This window comes from Opisthorchis viverrini (assembly GCF_000715545.1).
Source record: "Opisthorchis viverrini unplaced genomic scaffold opera_v5_24, whole genome shotgun sequence".
NCBI lineage: Eukaryota > Metazoa > Platyhelminthes > Trematoda > Opisthorchiida > Opisthorchiidae > Opisthorchis > Opisthorchis viverrini.
The window spans coordinates 1,530,043-1,546,016 of NW_008751680.1; the positions used below are offsets into that span (position 1 = coordinate 1,530,043).

Consider the following 15,974-nt stretch of genomic DNA (forward strand, 5'->3'; position numbering starts at 1 on the left):
ACATCACACACGCTCATACAATATATATATATATATATATATATATATATATATACAATCAGGTGAACCCGAAAGCCATCTCGAAGAACATGCAACAACCTCTCGTTCTGCCATCAATGATGACTTTAACCAAGGCATCAAAACCTTACACATCACTTAATCGGCTAAGGAAACCGAAAGAACACCATCCTCACTAGGCGCACCTAAAGCCACAATCATATGCATGTTGATAGGTTCAGTCTGTCGGTGAATAGATGTGACGAGGATGAGCGACAAGCAGCAGGAAGGAGAGTGCATAACCAAATATGCTATTTCTGCGTAAAAAGTTTACCCTGTAGAAAGTTTACTCCACCCCTGGATGGTAAACCATGTAAGCCCGAATCTGGAGCTGCCACCTTTCCTAGTGGTCAGACTTGAGAGTTGCAATGACTCTGTGCGATACACTGGCTGGTCATGACAGGAAAACCAAAGAAGTCACACTGACAGCAGCCAGAACCTGTACTACAAGTAACCGCATTGCGAGGTGGTTTGGGGGTAAAGTTATACCGTCATCTGCGATATGAAGGCGAAGGCAGTAAGTCAGATAGGTATGGTACTGAAGGTGCCCTTTACCTATAGAGACCCGGTCTAAAATTTGGTCCTTTGAATCTGTTGGCCGTCGGGCACCTTGGCAGAGTCCTTGGAGCAAAAGTATACCCATAAATTATTGATCTTCATTAAACGATTGTACACCATGTACGCGTAGTTTACGATAAGCTCTCGCCTGAGTTCATTAGGTCCAGTGGCGTCTTCTTTCACCTAAGCTCTTCGAATTCATTATCCAAATGCCCAAAGAAGACTCTCTGATGACTGTGGTAGAAACGCTCTCACGACAATTGCTCATAGATACCCATCACACAGGTGACTGAGTTATCGAATCTGATGCTACCGTAATGGAAACGATATTAAATGACCTAAATAACCCTGCCCTACAGTTTGATATGCAATTCACTTCTGAAAAGTGTTTCTACAATACTTGGCAGGATCATGCTTGTGGATGAGCTGGTAGACAAATTTGTCCACCCGGGTAGCTGTATCAGTCTAGTCTGTCTAGCTAATGACGAGGTCTTTAGTTGGATAGGGAAGGCCAGAAAAGTCTTTCCTACCCCCTCAAAATCTATGGCGCAGGCAGGACATCAGCATATATATCAGTGGTTGAGTTTACAATGCTGCGCCACAATCTATATTGCTATATGGGTCAGAAACCTGGTCGCTGTGAGCTGATGTCGAGACTTTCAGTGCTTGACCATTAGTCTCCGGAGCATTGTCAGGGTCTGGAGGGAAAATCGAATCATCATTACTGAGTTACACCGAATGGTTTTTGGAAGAAATAACTCGTCCACGAGAAATAGGCTGACCACACTCCATAGGCTGCGCTGGCTCGGTAACGTAATCCATATACCAGTCGACCAAATTCCCCGGGAAGTCCTTTTAGTACGATCACGTGGATGAGGAGAGATGGCTCAAGTGGTTATGGCGCGAATTTACTGACCGGAAGGTCCGTGGTTCGAACCCGACCTCTGCCACTCGACTTCCCCAGTCTAAGCTTGCGCGACCTGGCAGTATCCCAGCCCTCATGCCTCCTTTGGTGGCATGGCAGCTAGGCACCGAAAGAGTGCTACAGCTGAACGATTTTAATTTTTTTCAGCTTCCCCTCCAGATTTCCCTAAACAAAGGTCCACTATCACTCCTTGATTATCGGTTACCGTCCCCAATGTATAGCTATCCACCCATTCAGGTCACCAGCGAACAAACCTGTGGCCGCTATAACTACTGTACAACATGTGCGCAGTTTACAGATGACGATGGTGATGATGATGATGACAGTGATGAAGTCATATTCTGGTACACTCATTCATTGGACTCTTGTACGGCAGAGATACGACCAAAGGCAGCTTGCATCCAGCAGCAGGTGAAATCACACAGTAGTCCAATCGTCCGGTGTGAACTCACTCAAATAAAACACGGTTTGCATATACTTACCGTAGCACTCGCAAATTGTTTCCTTGTATCTGGTACCAGCATTTGCAACGCATGATAGGACCTTCAGAGCCCATCGTTTGTCCACTTCTTTTCCATTCGGTGAGAGACAAAGCTCTTGGAGGCAAAGTACCCCTCCATGTTCCAAAAATTCCAGCAGAAAGGAGTGGCTACAGAAGGCGAACAATTCGGATCATCAAGTTTCCTGCCTATGTGAGAGATCTTCAACTTCGGCGTTCACTGTTGTCACCTAAGAGGAACTGATTAAGTGGTCATAGTGTCACCTGAGATCGCCTAAACGGTGCACAGCCTAACATGGAAGATCACCAAAAAATTCCACGGAAAAGCATTATATCAAACATCCCAAAACGGAGACCGTAATTTGCATCTTAAATATCCTCTACAAACCACACGTAAACACACATAAGAAACCTTCCGTCTAACCACAAGAGAACGGTCAACGGGGTCACTGTTTGGGAGGAAAGTTGTATGTAAACAAAACAACGCATTTTACGAAACGAACTACAACGAAGAATACGGTGTTACACCCTAGTTTAGTAAGGAAATCAGGTCGAACTTCACTTCTGTTATTGAAGTTCCGCCTAATTCAAAGGCATGGAGAAGGAACCCAGCGGACGAATTCATCAAATTATACCATTAAATTAGGATTTCACATACAGCTGGATTGGTGTTACCCTCAAAACAAAGCAGAATAAGCATAGCAACGCTCCCTCATTTTCTACGAGTTCGATTTGGTACTTACAGTACCAACCCCCAGACGAACTAAGGTGAGAGCAGAGTGGTCAGCTATAAGTGAGATTCATGTGTCAACGCCATCGTAAATCTATCCAGAAATCCAGCTTTCGATGTCAGGCACCAGCGGTACACATGGCTTAAAGATAAAGAGCCAGTGTGACTTATAGGATTTATACGTTCTGAAGATATTATTCACTGAGCAACTTATAGGCTTTTCAGGATCAGACCACATCTTCCCTGGTATCATCCAGCTGAGGTACTGTTGTCACCGTTTTCAGAAGTATGATTTACATTGAGATAATATATCCGTAAAATTACAAAGTAGCTAAAAACGACGCCCTCTTGATTCCGTTTATACTTTTTCCTCCACAAACAAATGATGTCCCAATCCAATTCAAAGTAATCCAATTAAAACTGAACAAACAGACAGAATCGTACCTCCGAAAGTAGGGGGGTTTTGAATCCAAATGAAACGTGCACCTTCGAAATTAGTCAAATTATGATAAATTGAACTTTAACACGAATGCTAATTCCCAAAACAAGTTTGTGGAGATCAAATTTATCCGAAAAATGTAAATCTCACTATGCTCACATTGCCTTCTTCAGATTTGTTTAACTGGCAGTCAACGAAGTACTTTAGACGACAGAAAGAGGTTGCAAATAAGAAGGGAAAGAAACAGTGCTTGATTCGGTCAAAAGATTCGGGGATGTTGTCTGAAACAAGCGTTAAGTTACAGCTAGATCGAAAAAATTGTGCTCACCTGCTAGATGCGGCCAGAAAGATGTGTAAGGCTTGCAGCTGCTCAGTGAGACAAGTCCCGGACATATATCTGAGAAAAAATTACACTAGAATTCAAAAACGACCGACGTATTGGGACAAAAAGCAAAAAAATGTTATTAGCTCCTCGTTTCAGAATATCTTGATAAACAATAGGTAGTTTTTATTTCGATAACGTTTCGCTTTTGACACAAAAGCTTCACACTGATGAGACAATACTAACGAAAGCCGACTTCGGATGGGCGGATGAGTAGTTCAAAACTGTCCCAGTGTCGGTGGGCTCCTCGTACACTGTGGTCTTTAGTTTTCCCCCGACCTTATGTGTCATGCAGTCTAAAAAGGTCAGGTTACCCGAGGTTGACTCTATCTCCATACTAAATTTGATGTGTGGACTCAGTTCACTGAGATAGTTGTAAAACTCACTAACCTTATCCCGTTTCATCACGACGAAAGCGTCATCTACATAACGCCAGAATCTTTGGTGGGTATGGGAATCCGCCTAAAGCTCTCCGTTCAAATTCTTCCATGAATATATTTGCCAAAATCGGGGATATTGAACATCCCATTGCTAGACCTTGTTCTTGAGTGTAAACCACGGTGTCGAAAACGAAGTGGGTGAGATTCGGTCATGCTTTTATGCCTTCCACTATTTGATCCACCGTGAGCTGTGTCCGTTCTGAAACGGTGGTGTCTGCTAGTAGCATTCGCTTAGCTATTTCTAAAGAGTCCCTTTGGACACATTTGTATATAATGAATTGACATCGAAACTTACCAGGTTGTCATCTGGTTCAACGGTGACCCCCGCTACTTTGTTGGCAGGGTCATACGAATTCTTAATGTAAGTACTGGATTGTTACTCCTCCCGCTGGACGACAGCTTTTATTTGGTCCCTTGATGCGTTTCCAACACTACTCTCTCCCAAACCTTTTAGGATTCTTCGCAGTGGTACCTTCGGAAGGTGTCAACTGCGGATGTAGTCTTTCAGTCAGGACAACTACATCAAACCCAATAAAATGTGAGGAAACGTGCCAGGAATCAAAAAGTAATCCCTGTTTCGCATTGATATCAAACAGGTTGGTGTAGATATGCGTCTGGGGATTGACATCATCTAAGAGATTATGAAGACGTACCCGATCAGGTGAGATATGCAGATAAATATTTTCCTTTCTTAGGGCAAACTCTATTCCTGATAAGGTTGATCGGCTGTTTAGTGAGAGTAAATGAGATATGGCGGCCAAAACGAACTACTATTATTAGCTCCTGAAGTACAGTAATCCAATAGTGTATATAAATCAACGGGAAACCCTAAAAACCCTAAGCTGATTACACACTTCATTCAGATTAGCCAGAAACATCTCCCTGAAGGATCAGTGTGAAAAAATAATGCCCATCGTGACAAATTTGACTAACGCGTGTTGAGAGCGAAAAGAAGTTTAACTTTGTCCGAAAAAAAAATTACAAATGCTCAAATCGTTGCACCTTCAATCAGCTAATTGAATAAACGGGCAAACTGAACACCGATGGAAGTTGAGCAACCATTCGGGTAACGTATAACTTTTTTCTGTCACAAGCGATTGAATAAACGTTTACACCTGGCGCTGCAACCATAACACGTGTGCACGTCCATCCGTTTATCATGTTCAACAGCACTGACCGCGAGGCTGTCGAAATTCTACATAAACACAATCAATTATATTCCGTTCCAGCCATGTCCCTGTGTAAAAATACTGGAGATTAGAGCAAATTCGTCCAAACTTCTTTGTACAGTCTGGGAATTAGGAAACGCACACGAACACTATTTTTAGGTCATAATGCAGGGAATACTTCGGATGGCACACCGATTTATCAGAAATATCACGTCACCCGGTTTATTTTCAGTGCACACTCACGTGTTCACCTATACTGGGAGAAGTATTTAATTAATTCGACATCCGCCAGTACATTTCGTCCTAGGTTAGAAGGAATGGAATGCTTACTGAACTGAAAGCTTGAAAATCGTCTATTCTGCCCACAACTGAATGACTAACTGAAGTTCATAAGAACAGGTTCCTCTAACACGTAGTTCATAGTAAGGAAGGGTCATACGAATTCTTAATGTAAGTACTGGATTGTTACTCCTCCCGCTGGACGACAGCTTTTATTTGGTCCCTTGATGCGTTTCCAACACTACTCTCTCCCAAACCTTTTAGGATTCTTCGCAGTGGTACCTTCGGAAGGTGTCAACTGCGGATGTAGTCTTTCAGTCAGGACAACTACATCAAACCCAATAAAATGTGAGGAAACGTGCCAGGAATCAAAAAGTAATCCCTGTTTCGCATTGATATCAAACAGGTTGGTGTAGATATGCGTCTGGGGATTGACATCATCTAAGAGATTATGAAGACGTACCCGATCAGGTGAGATATGCAGATAAATATTTTCCTTTCTTAGGGCAAACTCTATTCCTGATAAGGTTGATCGGCTGTTTAGTGAGAGTAAATGAGATATGGCGGCCAAAACGAACTACTATTATTAGCTCCTGAAGTACAGTAATCCAATAGTGTATATAAATCAACGGGAAACCCTAAAAACCCTAAGCTGATTACACACTTCATTCAGATTAGCCAGAAACATCTCCCTGAAGGATCAGTGTGAAAAAATAATGCCCATCGTGACAAATTTGACTAACGCGTGTTGAGAGCGAAAAGAAGTTTAACTTTGTCCGAAAAAAAAATTACAAATGCTCAAATCGTTGCACCTTCAATCAGCTAATTGAATAAACGGGCAAACTGAACACCGATGGAAGTTGAGCAACCATTCGGGTAACGTATAACTTTTTTCTGTCACAAGCGATTGAATAAACGTTTACACCTGGCGCTGCAACCATAACACGTGTGCACGTCCATCCGTTTATCATGTTCAACAGCACTGACCGCGAGGCTGTCGAAATTCTACATAAACACAATCAATTATATTCCGTTCCAGCCATGTCCCTGTGTAAAAATACTGGAGATTAGAGCAAATTCGTCCAAACTTCTTTGTACAGTCTGGGAATTAGGAAACGCACACGAACACTATTTTTAGGTCATAATGCAGGGAATACTTCGGATGGCACACCGATTTATCAGAAATATCACGTCACCCGGTTTATTTTCAGTGCACACTCACGTGTTCACCTATACTGGGAGAAGTATTTAATTAATTCGACATCCGCCAGTACATTTCGTCCTAGGTTAGAAGGAATGGAATGCTTACTGAACTGAAAGCTTGAAAATCGTCTATTCTGCCCACAACTGAATGACTAACTGAAGTTCATAAGAACAGGTTCCTCTAACACGTAGTTCATAGTAAGGAAACTCGGCCACAGTAAACAATATGGGAATGATATAACTAAGGGGCACAAAACAATGGTACAGTAATCCCCAAGAGGCAAAAGCACTAGGAATTAAATAGCTGGTATCAACAGGGGACTTGGTTTCTGGGTGGATAGCACACTAGATTGTGGTAACAAAAACAGCGTTGTGAACTCTCTAGAGGACTGGCCGTTTTCCTCTGAGGTGCCTCTCGAGAAAACTGTTGTGACCGATAAAAGCTGACTGCAGCTGTGTTTCATATTTTACAATATTATTAAGTGTATCGTCCAGCTCATCTTCCTACAAGCATGTTAGAAGTAGGGAGAGTTGGTTCGTTCATTATTCGACCTATAACTGAGAATACAACTACAAGCACAATTTACTTTAACCTGATCTTATTCCGATAACTATTGTCTAGACATTTCCCAGCTGATAACCTGGCAAGGACTAGACTGCATCGATTTATGTTGGTGAGGAAACGGAAAAAAATTGAACTTTAGGTTAAATTCGTACTGAGTGACAAGACTACGGCACATGTGAACTGAGAACTCGACTCACGTAAGCTTAATCCACACACAAATACGAGCCAGAAATAAACTGGCCATTTGTGCGAGTTCGGACTCTAGTTCTGGACCGGAACGATCGTGATGCTGGTCGATAAAATCCTGCAGAAACTGACGGCGTTTTTCTTTGGGTGCTCTGTCCCATTCACGGAGAAGACACGTCATGTTATAGGTTGCACTATCTTGCTTGGCAGAAGCCATTTCAGGCGAAACAGAGCACTGTCAGTAGCGAAACCAATAGAATAACCTAAATGAAACAAATTACAATAAAATGAATGAGTTGAACGATGTGGTTTATAAACAAGCTTAAAGTATCCACAAAAGATATCTGATGCAGTAATGAACCGGTCACCAGTTACCGTTGGAGAACAGGACTTCAGCACGTGTTCGACTCAAAGCAGTCACATCCGACATGAAATCCCCCGTGTTTTCAACCGCTGCGTGAGGTCTAGCGAAACCCCCAACAGATCAATAATCTTACTAACGTCAGACACTACCGAGGTCCCGAGGATCATGTGACCGCATTACTCACCACGGATTGTCAAGGCCATAAAGTATTTAGCCCTCTGTAGCTATTCTTCCCAGCCATCACATTTGGGGTAAGGAAAATCGAGCGTGAATCATGTTTAGTTGGGCTCAAGAAAACACAAACGAAGTCAGATTTGTAAGTAGAGCACCTTTACATGCGAGGTTTAGAAACCTCTTACCACAAAAGAAGCGCAACGTGTGCGGTTCACAAAAATGTCCCAACTTTAAGGGCAATGCCGGAGGATCTTCAGGCCGATTGGACGGTACAGTGCCGAAAACAGCCCCTTTTAACTTGATATCATGAACTAGGAGAGTAGTTCCACAGAATACACAACTCTCCAGTTCGGTGGGTTTTCAATGTAATACAGCCATAATACGCTACGGTAATTAATATAGTAGTTCTCCTCAACCAGGAACGTCCGCGGGACTTAGTCAGCTTGGTTTCTTTTAAGGAGAAATCGAATGCATTTTAAGTGAAGCATTCACTTGTTAAGAAATATGTTGCTAGCTTAGACTTTATTTTATTCCCTTCCTGCTTTATCTCTCGTGTACTTGGAATTCCCGTAGAAATACCGAGCATAATTTCGGACACCTCAGAGGCAACCTCAGAAGCTGACCAACGGAATGGCGTGAAAGAGACGGGACTTACCGAGGTTATGGTAAGATTATATGAGCATTATCCGATTCCAATCAGCATAATGATATGTTCAGAAATGTCGGTACCTCCAAGGCTGGACGGAGTAAAATAAAGAACCAACGACATGTAGTTACTGTAAACACGGATATAATCGTAATCGCAGCGCTGAAAAAGCAGTCAAATGCATGTCCCATGATTTGTAACATTTTCAGAGTAAAAATGCTCGGGTATGGTAGGCTGTGTACTAATGACTGAAACTGTCCTATAGTTGAGTAAGGCAGATGTCAGCTTTAAATGCCCAGTTTTGGTAGCCCAGTTGAGCATGTAACCATTTTCATCATTTGCGATAACTCTGGTGGTTGATCAGAAGGCTGTTGATCTGTTAACCGAGCTTGACAATAGGCTTGCAAGCGTTTCGCCACCTGCCGGGGAGATATCGTCTGAAGACGAACGTCTGGAAGCCAATTGCCAAGCCCAGCGAACAGATCAATGGCCACCCGGTCAAACAATAATAAACGCGCCTGAGCTACTAATAGTTCGAGACATTGAGGTAACTCTGCCTGTGAAATATGGATCAGACGTCACCTTAGAAGATGCGTGTAATCCGTAAAGACTGAGGCGTCAGCAACACGTAAGACTTCTTGCACCGTTCATGCACTTCACGGATAAGGTCAGCAGTCAGTGGTGCTTTAGAAACTAAACCAATAGCCAGAAGCGGACGCATGTGCTAATAAATATAGTGTCCTTAGACTCTGCATCTTTTTCTCACAAGCTGTTAAAAACAGATTAAACAAAACCTTAAGTCTAGGTTAACCCTGAGGAGTACAACAATTGCATGGCTTGTTCGACACACTCTAAAAGAGCTTGATATACTTAAGTGAATGACTAAAGTACTGAATACTCCTCATGCAATGCGATTAGTTTACTACTGAAGGTGTTGTGGTCGGGTTTTTACAGTTAGTTATCCACACTCTACTGTTTTTCTAACTTCACAGGTGGATGCATGGACCAGGTTTTGGGGTTGACAAATTAACCCCGAACTATTCTGAACCTGAATACTCTGATTACGGTGATACAACAAGAACATAGGAGGCAATCCTAATGGTGAAACCTGAAGACAGAGTAGTGTCAAAAGGATGGTGAGGGAGAGGAATACGTGAACTTGTGAGAAATGTCATCAGAGGTTTCGCTTAATTGCCTTATTGCATGGAGGAAGGTGATCTGAACCTCCTGGATAAAAGTATGACTTAAGGGTAGTACGCAAATACCGATCTGAACAAAATTAGTTCCCATGGAATGATTGACACTAGCCCAGAGGAGCGCAAGAATGTATTTGCCAAGTCTATTGACTAAACTGGCATAAGACACTCTGTGAGTCATGGTGAACTCACCTTCCCACTAGAGCTCAGTAGGTTGCACTGCCACACGATAAGGTCGTAACCGTTTGTGACAGGGACCATCTCACATGAAGAGTGCGTATTTACTATTAGTGTCCCATAGTACGTAGAGGCCTAGCAATGGGCAGGCAATTTGGGAGCGTTTTATTCGAATGCAAAAATTTCGTTCGACAATGGCTAATGAGATATTACCGTCATCTCTTGTCGCCGGTTATGCAGAAATCAAGACGCAGTGAATCTAACGCTCCAGGTATTCAAATTCGTAATCATAAGAATAGCTTATTTGCGCGGGTAGCAAAATTTGAACCATTTAGGATCCCCTATTAAACCATTTCCTAGTCCTAGGCTAAGTCATCCCGCACAGCCAAGTGTTCAAGGTATTGACTCCCTAGCGCTCGGCAACGTCCACCGAATCACAATTAACATAAATTTAGCCTTGTGTAATGCATACTATGACTGCCTCGATACAGGCGTCGAAACAGGTACAGAACTAAACATTATGTCCAAAGTAAGGCTCCCTTAGTCAATCACTGATATCTGGCCGGTTGTATGCAACATCACTTGGAGATCAATGCTACACCAAACGAACGTTGAGCGAAACTATGTTCACATGTTTTTATGCATGTAAGTAACCATACGCTCATACGCCCACAGAGTTAAACTGTCACGAGATTTGCTGCAATACGCATAAAACCAAAAGGATAGCAGTCGCATTAGCCGCGTGAACTATGGTGGCCTCCGCTGAAGAGACGTTTCGTTTCTAACCCGTCAGAGTCCACACGCTGAGCCTGAATGACCTGGTGAGGTTTTCGGCACTAGCCTAATGGCTAGGATCTACCTGTACCTTTATAAAGCAAAATGCTAGTAACCACTGATACCCGTCCTGATCACATCATTTTTCGTGGTTGTCCATTTTCGTACCACGTGTTCATGAGGTAGGAAAACAAACGCGCACGACTCCCATTCAAGATGCACATCATGTGGGGCACATATTTACCGCCCTGCATTGGCGCCGTATGCCTGACCTGACGTTGCTCGCGATTTTCGTAGATCAAGTACCCTGGGCCATCACAAGCCGTTTTTATTTTCAATTCAAGACCAAGCTGTTATTTGTACTTTACGTACACTCTCAAAAGTAAGAGATAATTCTTATGCCCATATGGATGGTAACATGACTCCGAATAACACAAATGAATCCACGGATCGCGGCGCAGGGAATTCATTTGCAAAAAGTCGGCAGGGTAAAAAGTTTCAGCAAGCTAAGTTGCGAATTATGGAAAATCTGGAAAACGAGTGGAGAAGTACTGTTGATGTTTTGGATCTCTGCGTCACACGAACGGGTCCACCTACCCGTTGAGGGCGAATAACTGGGGAGATCCCTACTTGGTCAAACACGACCAAGCAGTGCGAAATGGGCCGAAAACCGGCAATGATTAACGGAAAACTAAAGACACTGGAGGAATACGTGAGCCGAACGGCATTATTTATTTCTCGCTTCACCAAAACCATCGGTAATGAAATCCAATCCAACGTTCATCTGGTTGAGGCGAACGGTTTGGATAAGCAGTCTCAAAACATAAGGACGCAGCTTTTTTCGCTCCTCTCAGTGCATCCACAAAATGACCAATATCAGCGTTACTGTTATTTCCATCAACTTTCCTGTCAGGTTAGCTTGATATAGGTTGGTCACGAAGCCTGTTAAAAACGAATTGAACAGGCGCACGTTGGTTTGTGTGAGCCTAGTAATAGCGACTTGATAACCGAACCCGCACAAGGGCATGATCAGAATCAAGGTGAGTAACCCATAAGGAACGGTGGTCTTTAAATGAAGCTCTCCATCCGCAAATGATCGTCGTGTTACCTAGCTGCGATCGCACCCCGGGCTGTGGTTGGTGGTCCCCAAGTAACATGGTGTGGCCGCATGCATTAGCTGAGAACAGACGCAGTCCAGCGTGTAACTGATCAGGTGCCCCCCTATCATATGTACGATGGACAACGGACTGTCTGTCGTCTTATACAAAACTGAAACAGTCAAATGGATAAGATCTTCTGATTCTATAGGGAAATCGTTTTGGTTCATTTTGCCTCGTTTCGGTAAGAAAAGGAACAAATGTGGGAGTGGTTTGAGGATGGGAAAGGGGTGTCTTGAAGCTTGTAAAAATTCGTACCCTTTTCCCAGACGTTTGGTTTTGCTAGAATTTTGCACTGATCTACCCAAAAGGGTGTCATTTCTCCCAACTCTTGCTCAGTTTCGCCATTGCCATCATGAAATACGCTCCACGAGGGACCGAGAATCTGCATATCACTATGAAGAGAGGTCAGTGGATTTGGATTATAGATGACGACAATCTTGTTACTTAAAAATCGTTCGTCCTCACGGATCACAGCAAAAAGAATATGATAAGTGGTTCCTTGTAACGAAGTGTGCCTTGCACCTTCAGGGTTACTAGCTCGCTCACGGACATCAATCCATTCACGAACAGCTTGAAGAACGGTTCAGCTGCCCTCATCAACGCAACCACTGTAAGAACCAAATAAACCAGAGTCGAACTTCGATACCAGTGTAATATCGGAAACGGGAATCTAGCACGGAGTTTCATTGATTCAAAGTAACAAGGCATCTGGTACAGACTGTTTGCACTCCTTAACTAAGGTGGCTAGTCCCAAGCTGGGTTGTTCCTTGGCCATGGTTGCATCGATCATATCTTCAATTTGCGATAAGTGCTGGAACTGTGCAACTCCTTCAGACGACAAACAATGACGTTTTTCTCAATCTCAGATCTGCTTCGCGAAAACCACGTCGTGTAAAACGAGGTTACCCGAATCTCTCCATACGGTGACAGCGGAGATTTTTAAAATCGTTTAGATGTAGCAGCTTCTCGGTACATAGCCGCAATGCCACTCGAAGGAAGCACGAGGGCTTGGATACTTCCAGGTTGCCCAAGCCTAGACAAGAGAAGTCGAGATGCAGAGGTCGGGTTCAAAACACGGACTTTCCAGTAGGTAAATTCATACTCAAACCACTGGGACATCTCACCCCAGTATGGATACAGCATAGATATCGGGTGTGTGAATCAAGGTCAGAATAACATAGCGGAATTGTGTAACCTCCCCCCGAAAACTGGTCGGTCTTCTCACCATTTGCAGGGTGCCTTGAAGCTGACATGGAAGGTTGATTGCTCTTTCGGGAACATTGGGTTCACTAGGGTTCGGTTTCGTAGCAAGAATGTGTATCGTGTTGGTTGTGAAAAATTTTGGTAGTGCGCTGGCTGCAGCGTAATTATTAGTATCACTAATACTATTAGGTGTGTAGACAATTGTGGGATTTTTGTCCTCGCCAGATCCATCCATGGTATCTGTACAGCTAGATGAGAACGTCAGCCCAATGATCCATCACTGAACGAGGGAAGAGTGTACATTCTGAGGACTTTAAAAGTACTCACCCACTGCGAATCCCAACAACAGAGTTGGGTAGACGATTTCAGTGGCTATTTCCTCATATCAGTAAAGTAATATTCGTTCAGATCTCCAAGCTCCACTGAAAAAACCCACAAATGTGGCAGGCAAAGAGGAAGCTGTGAAAGAATAGGCACTAGCGACAAAAAATTGCAGTTTCCTGATAGTTTAAAAAGACCCGAATGAAGCAACCACCTGCACTTCCTGCTCTTTCTCAAGAATTATAACAATACCGTCAGAATATTCCAGATCGACAATCTTCTAGCCCGGAGAGATCTGAACACCGCGGGTTCGAAAAACTTCGCATTATTACCTTATCAATGACGAAAGTAAACGACAATGTAAATAATGGACACATTGTCTGGAACTGTTTGTAGCAACTAAGTAATCGTCATCGTCTCCAGTGACTGGCTGTGGTTCTCCTGCTCTTCCATTTTCTCTAACTGCCACAAAAATTGTGGCAGTTAGGATCAACGTACCCTTGTGGGGTGGGTTACGATTGGTAAGCTGACTGAATAACTAGAAAACGACTAACAATGTGGACCATCCTCGTCAAGCAGCAGTCGATATTGCACAGGCATAGCGGTTGCGACTGGAAATCACGCAATCATGAAGTGATCCCCTGTCATCAGAGTGTGGAAAAAAGCCAAGGGGACGGCTAAGCCTGAAACGAGGGACGGCTATTGATAGCGGAGTGCGTCCGGTGGACCGCCGTTCTGAGCTTACCTCAAATCCAAACACCAAGACCAGAGGACTACGGTCTCTTCTAGAGAAGCCCGCCTCCATATACTTTAACTCCCTTCTCCACACATACCACCCGTCGGAAGACGCCAAAGCTTGGAACAGAGTGGAAGATTCAGTACCTTATCCAGCTGATGTATAGTGTCTGACCAGCTCGTAAAACACCATCAGCGGGATCACCAGTGGAATGCCCTCCTGGTTGACAAGTAACAGCAAAGAGACGGTGACTTTCGAATCTAAATAAGGTAGACTTTGAATAGCACATATCCCAGTCATCATCACCATCATCATCAAGAAAAGAAAGCGTTCAGCTGTGGCACCCTTCCGGTGCCTAGCTGCCATGCCACCCGAAAGAAGCACGAGGGCTGGGATACTGTCAGGTTGCCAAGCCTAGACAGGGGAAGTCGAGTGGCGGGGGTCGGATTCGAACCACGGACCTTCCGGTCAGTAAATTCGCGCTCTAACCACTTGGGCCATCTCGCCCCAGGGACAGCAACATAAGTGTTCCCAGTACTGTCCCCTGTTGTACGCCACTCTTGGTCTAACAACAACAAGGCAAGCTTCCGCTGGTACTCACTTGGAATGTACAATGCTTCAGGGCATTGATCATACAGCTCACGGAGTCCAGTGAGATGGTGCATTTTTCAAGAGCTTTGGCTAGTATGTAAGGTTCAACTCGATTGAAATATTTACTCAAATTCCCGAATATTTCGTCAACGAGAAATTCTGCGTCTAGTGCGTGTGCAGTTTTCCGAATGCTACTGATACAACTGCAGGAACGCACGGACCTCTACTGAATTTCCGCGATGATCTGGTTTTACTTGATGTTGCATCAGCACCTGCTCAATCCAATTTCTATCGGCTTAACTATGTTCGCCTAGCGGCTAATGGTTCGCAAAATAATGTTGGCCATCGTCTCTGTACGGGGAATTGACGATAACCTTCCTACACCATTATCAGTCATCACTATTGTTGGCAGCGCAGCGATGCTCAGTACTGACACGCAACTGCTTCGTTGTGAGGAATAGAGTAAAAGCGGAATGAGTGTGCTAACCTACGACATTCATTCCGAGGTGCCTAGGCCCCCAGACGCTCATCCAGACTATTTGGATAAAAACAGATAACAACCCCAGTAACGTCCATTAGCGGCCACATCTTCCAAAGTCTTCAAAAGTGCACAAGGGAAGCCACTCAAACCCGATCATGAGTGTAAGTCATCGAATGTTCGTAGTCACCTTCATACAATTATCATCATCATCATCATCATCATCATCATCATCATCCATAGCAGCGGCAGCAGAGACAGCAACACTAATGTCGTCACCGATTCTTCGGTGCAACAGAACCATAAAGTTAGTCTAACTACATTTAAGGCCTTAGAATGAAAAGAGAAAAGAGTAGGGAAGGGAGGGGACCTGGTGCTAACAATTCGCCAGCATTCTGAGGTGCCTACACCTCGAAGTGTTCAATCAGATAAACTGGGAAAACGAACGTCATCGATCAGCCGCCATTTCTTGCAACGCCTCCAGCCAAGCGAAGCCGTGGTCACGGATACCTCACCCTAGAAGGCGCACAACACCAACAACACCCAAACTCTTCGTAACCTCTTTCACATCCTTCTGCTAAGTCACACGTTGTCCATCTCGTGGTTCCCACCATTCTAAAATAGACATGAGGTATAATACTCGTCTCATTATACGGTGTTTTGGCATGTGGCACAAGGCAAAGCCACTACAGTTTATGGTGCTGTTTTCTCCGATCGAAATA

General features: G+C 43.8%; 1 protein-coding gene across 1 annotated transcript in view; it reads right to left on the reverse strand.

Moving 5' to 3' along the window:
* Positions 1 to 15,556, reverse strand: part of T265_02094 (hypothetical protein) — a gene marked incomplete at both ends in the record, with an annotated part of 39,222 nt that extends 23,666 nt beyond the window's left edge. The window contains 4 exons of the mRNA XM_009166253.1: positions 2,023 to 2,189; positions 3,537 to 3,605; positions 7,444 to 7,667; positions 15,443 to 15,556. Coding sequence (XP_009164517.1) covers positions 2,023 to 2,189; positions 3,537 to 3,605; positions 7,444 to 7,667; positions 15,443 to 15,556 — 574 coding nt within the window. The remainder of the gene's footprint in view (positions 1 to 2,022; positions 2,190 to 3,536; positions 3,606 to 7,443; positions 7,668 to 15,442) is intronic.
* Between the last annotated feature and the right edge of the window lie 418 nt (positions 15,557 to 15,974).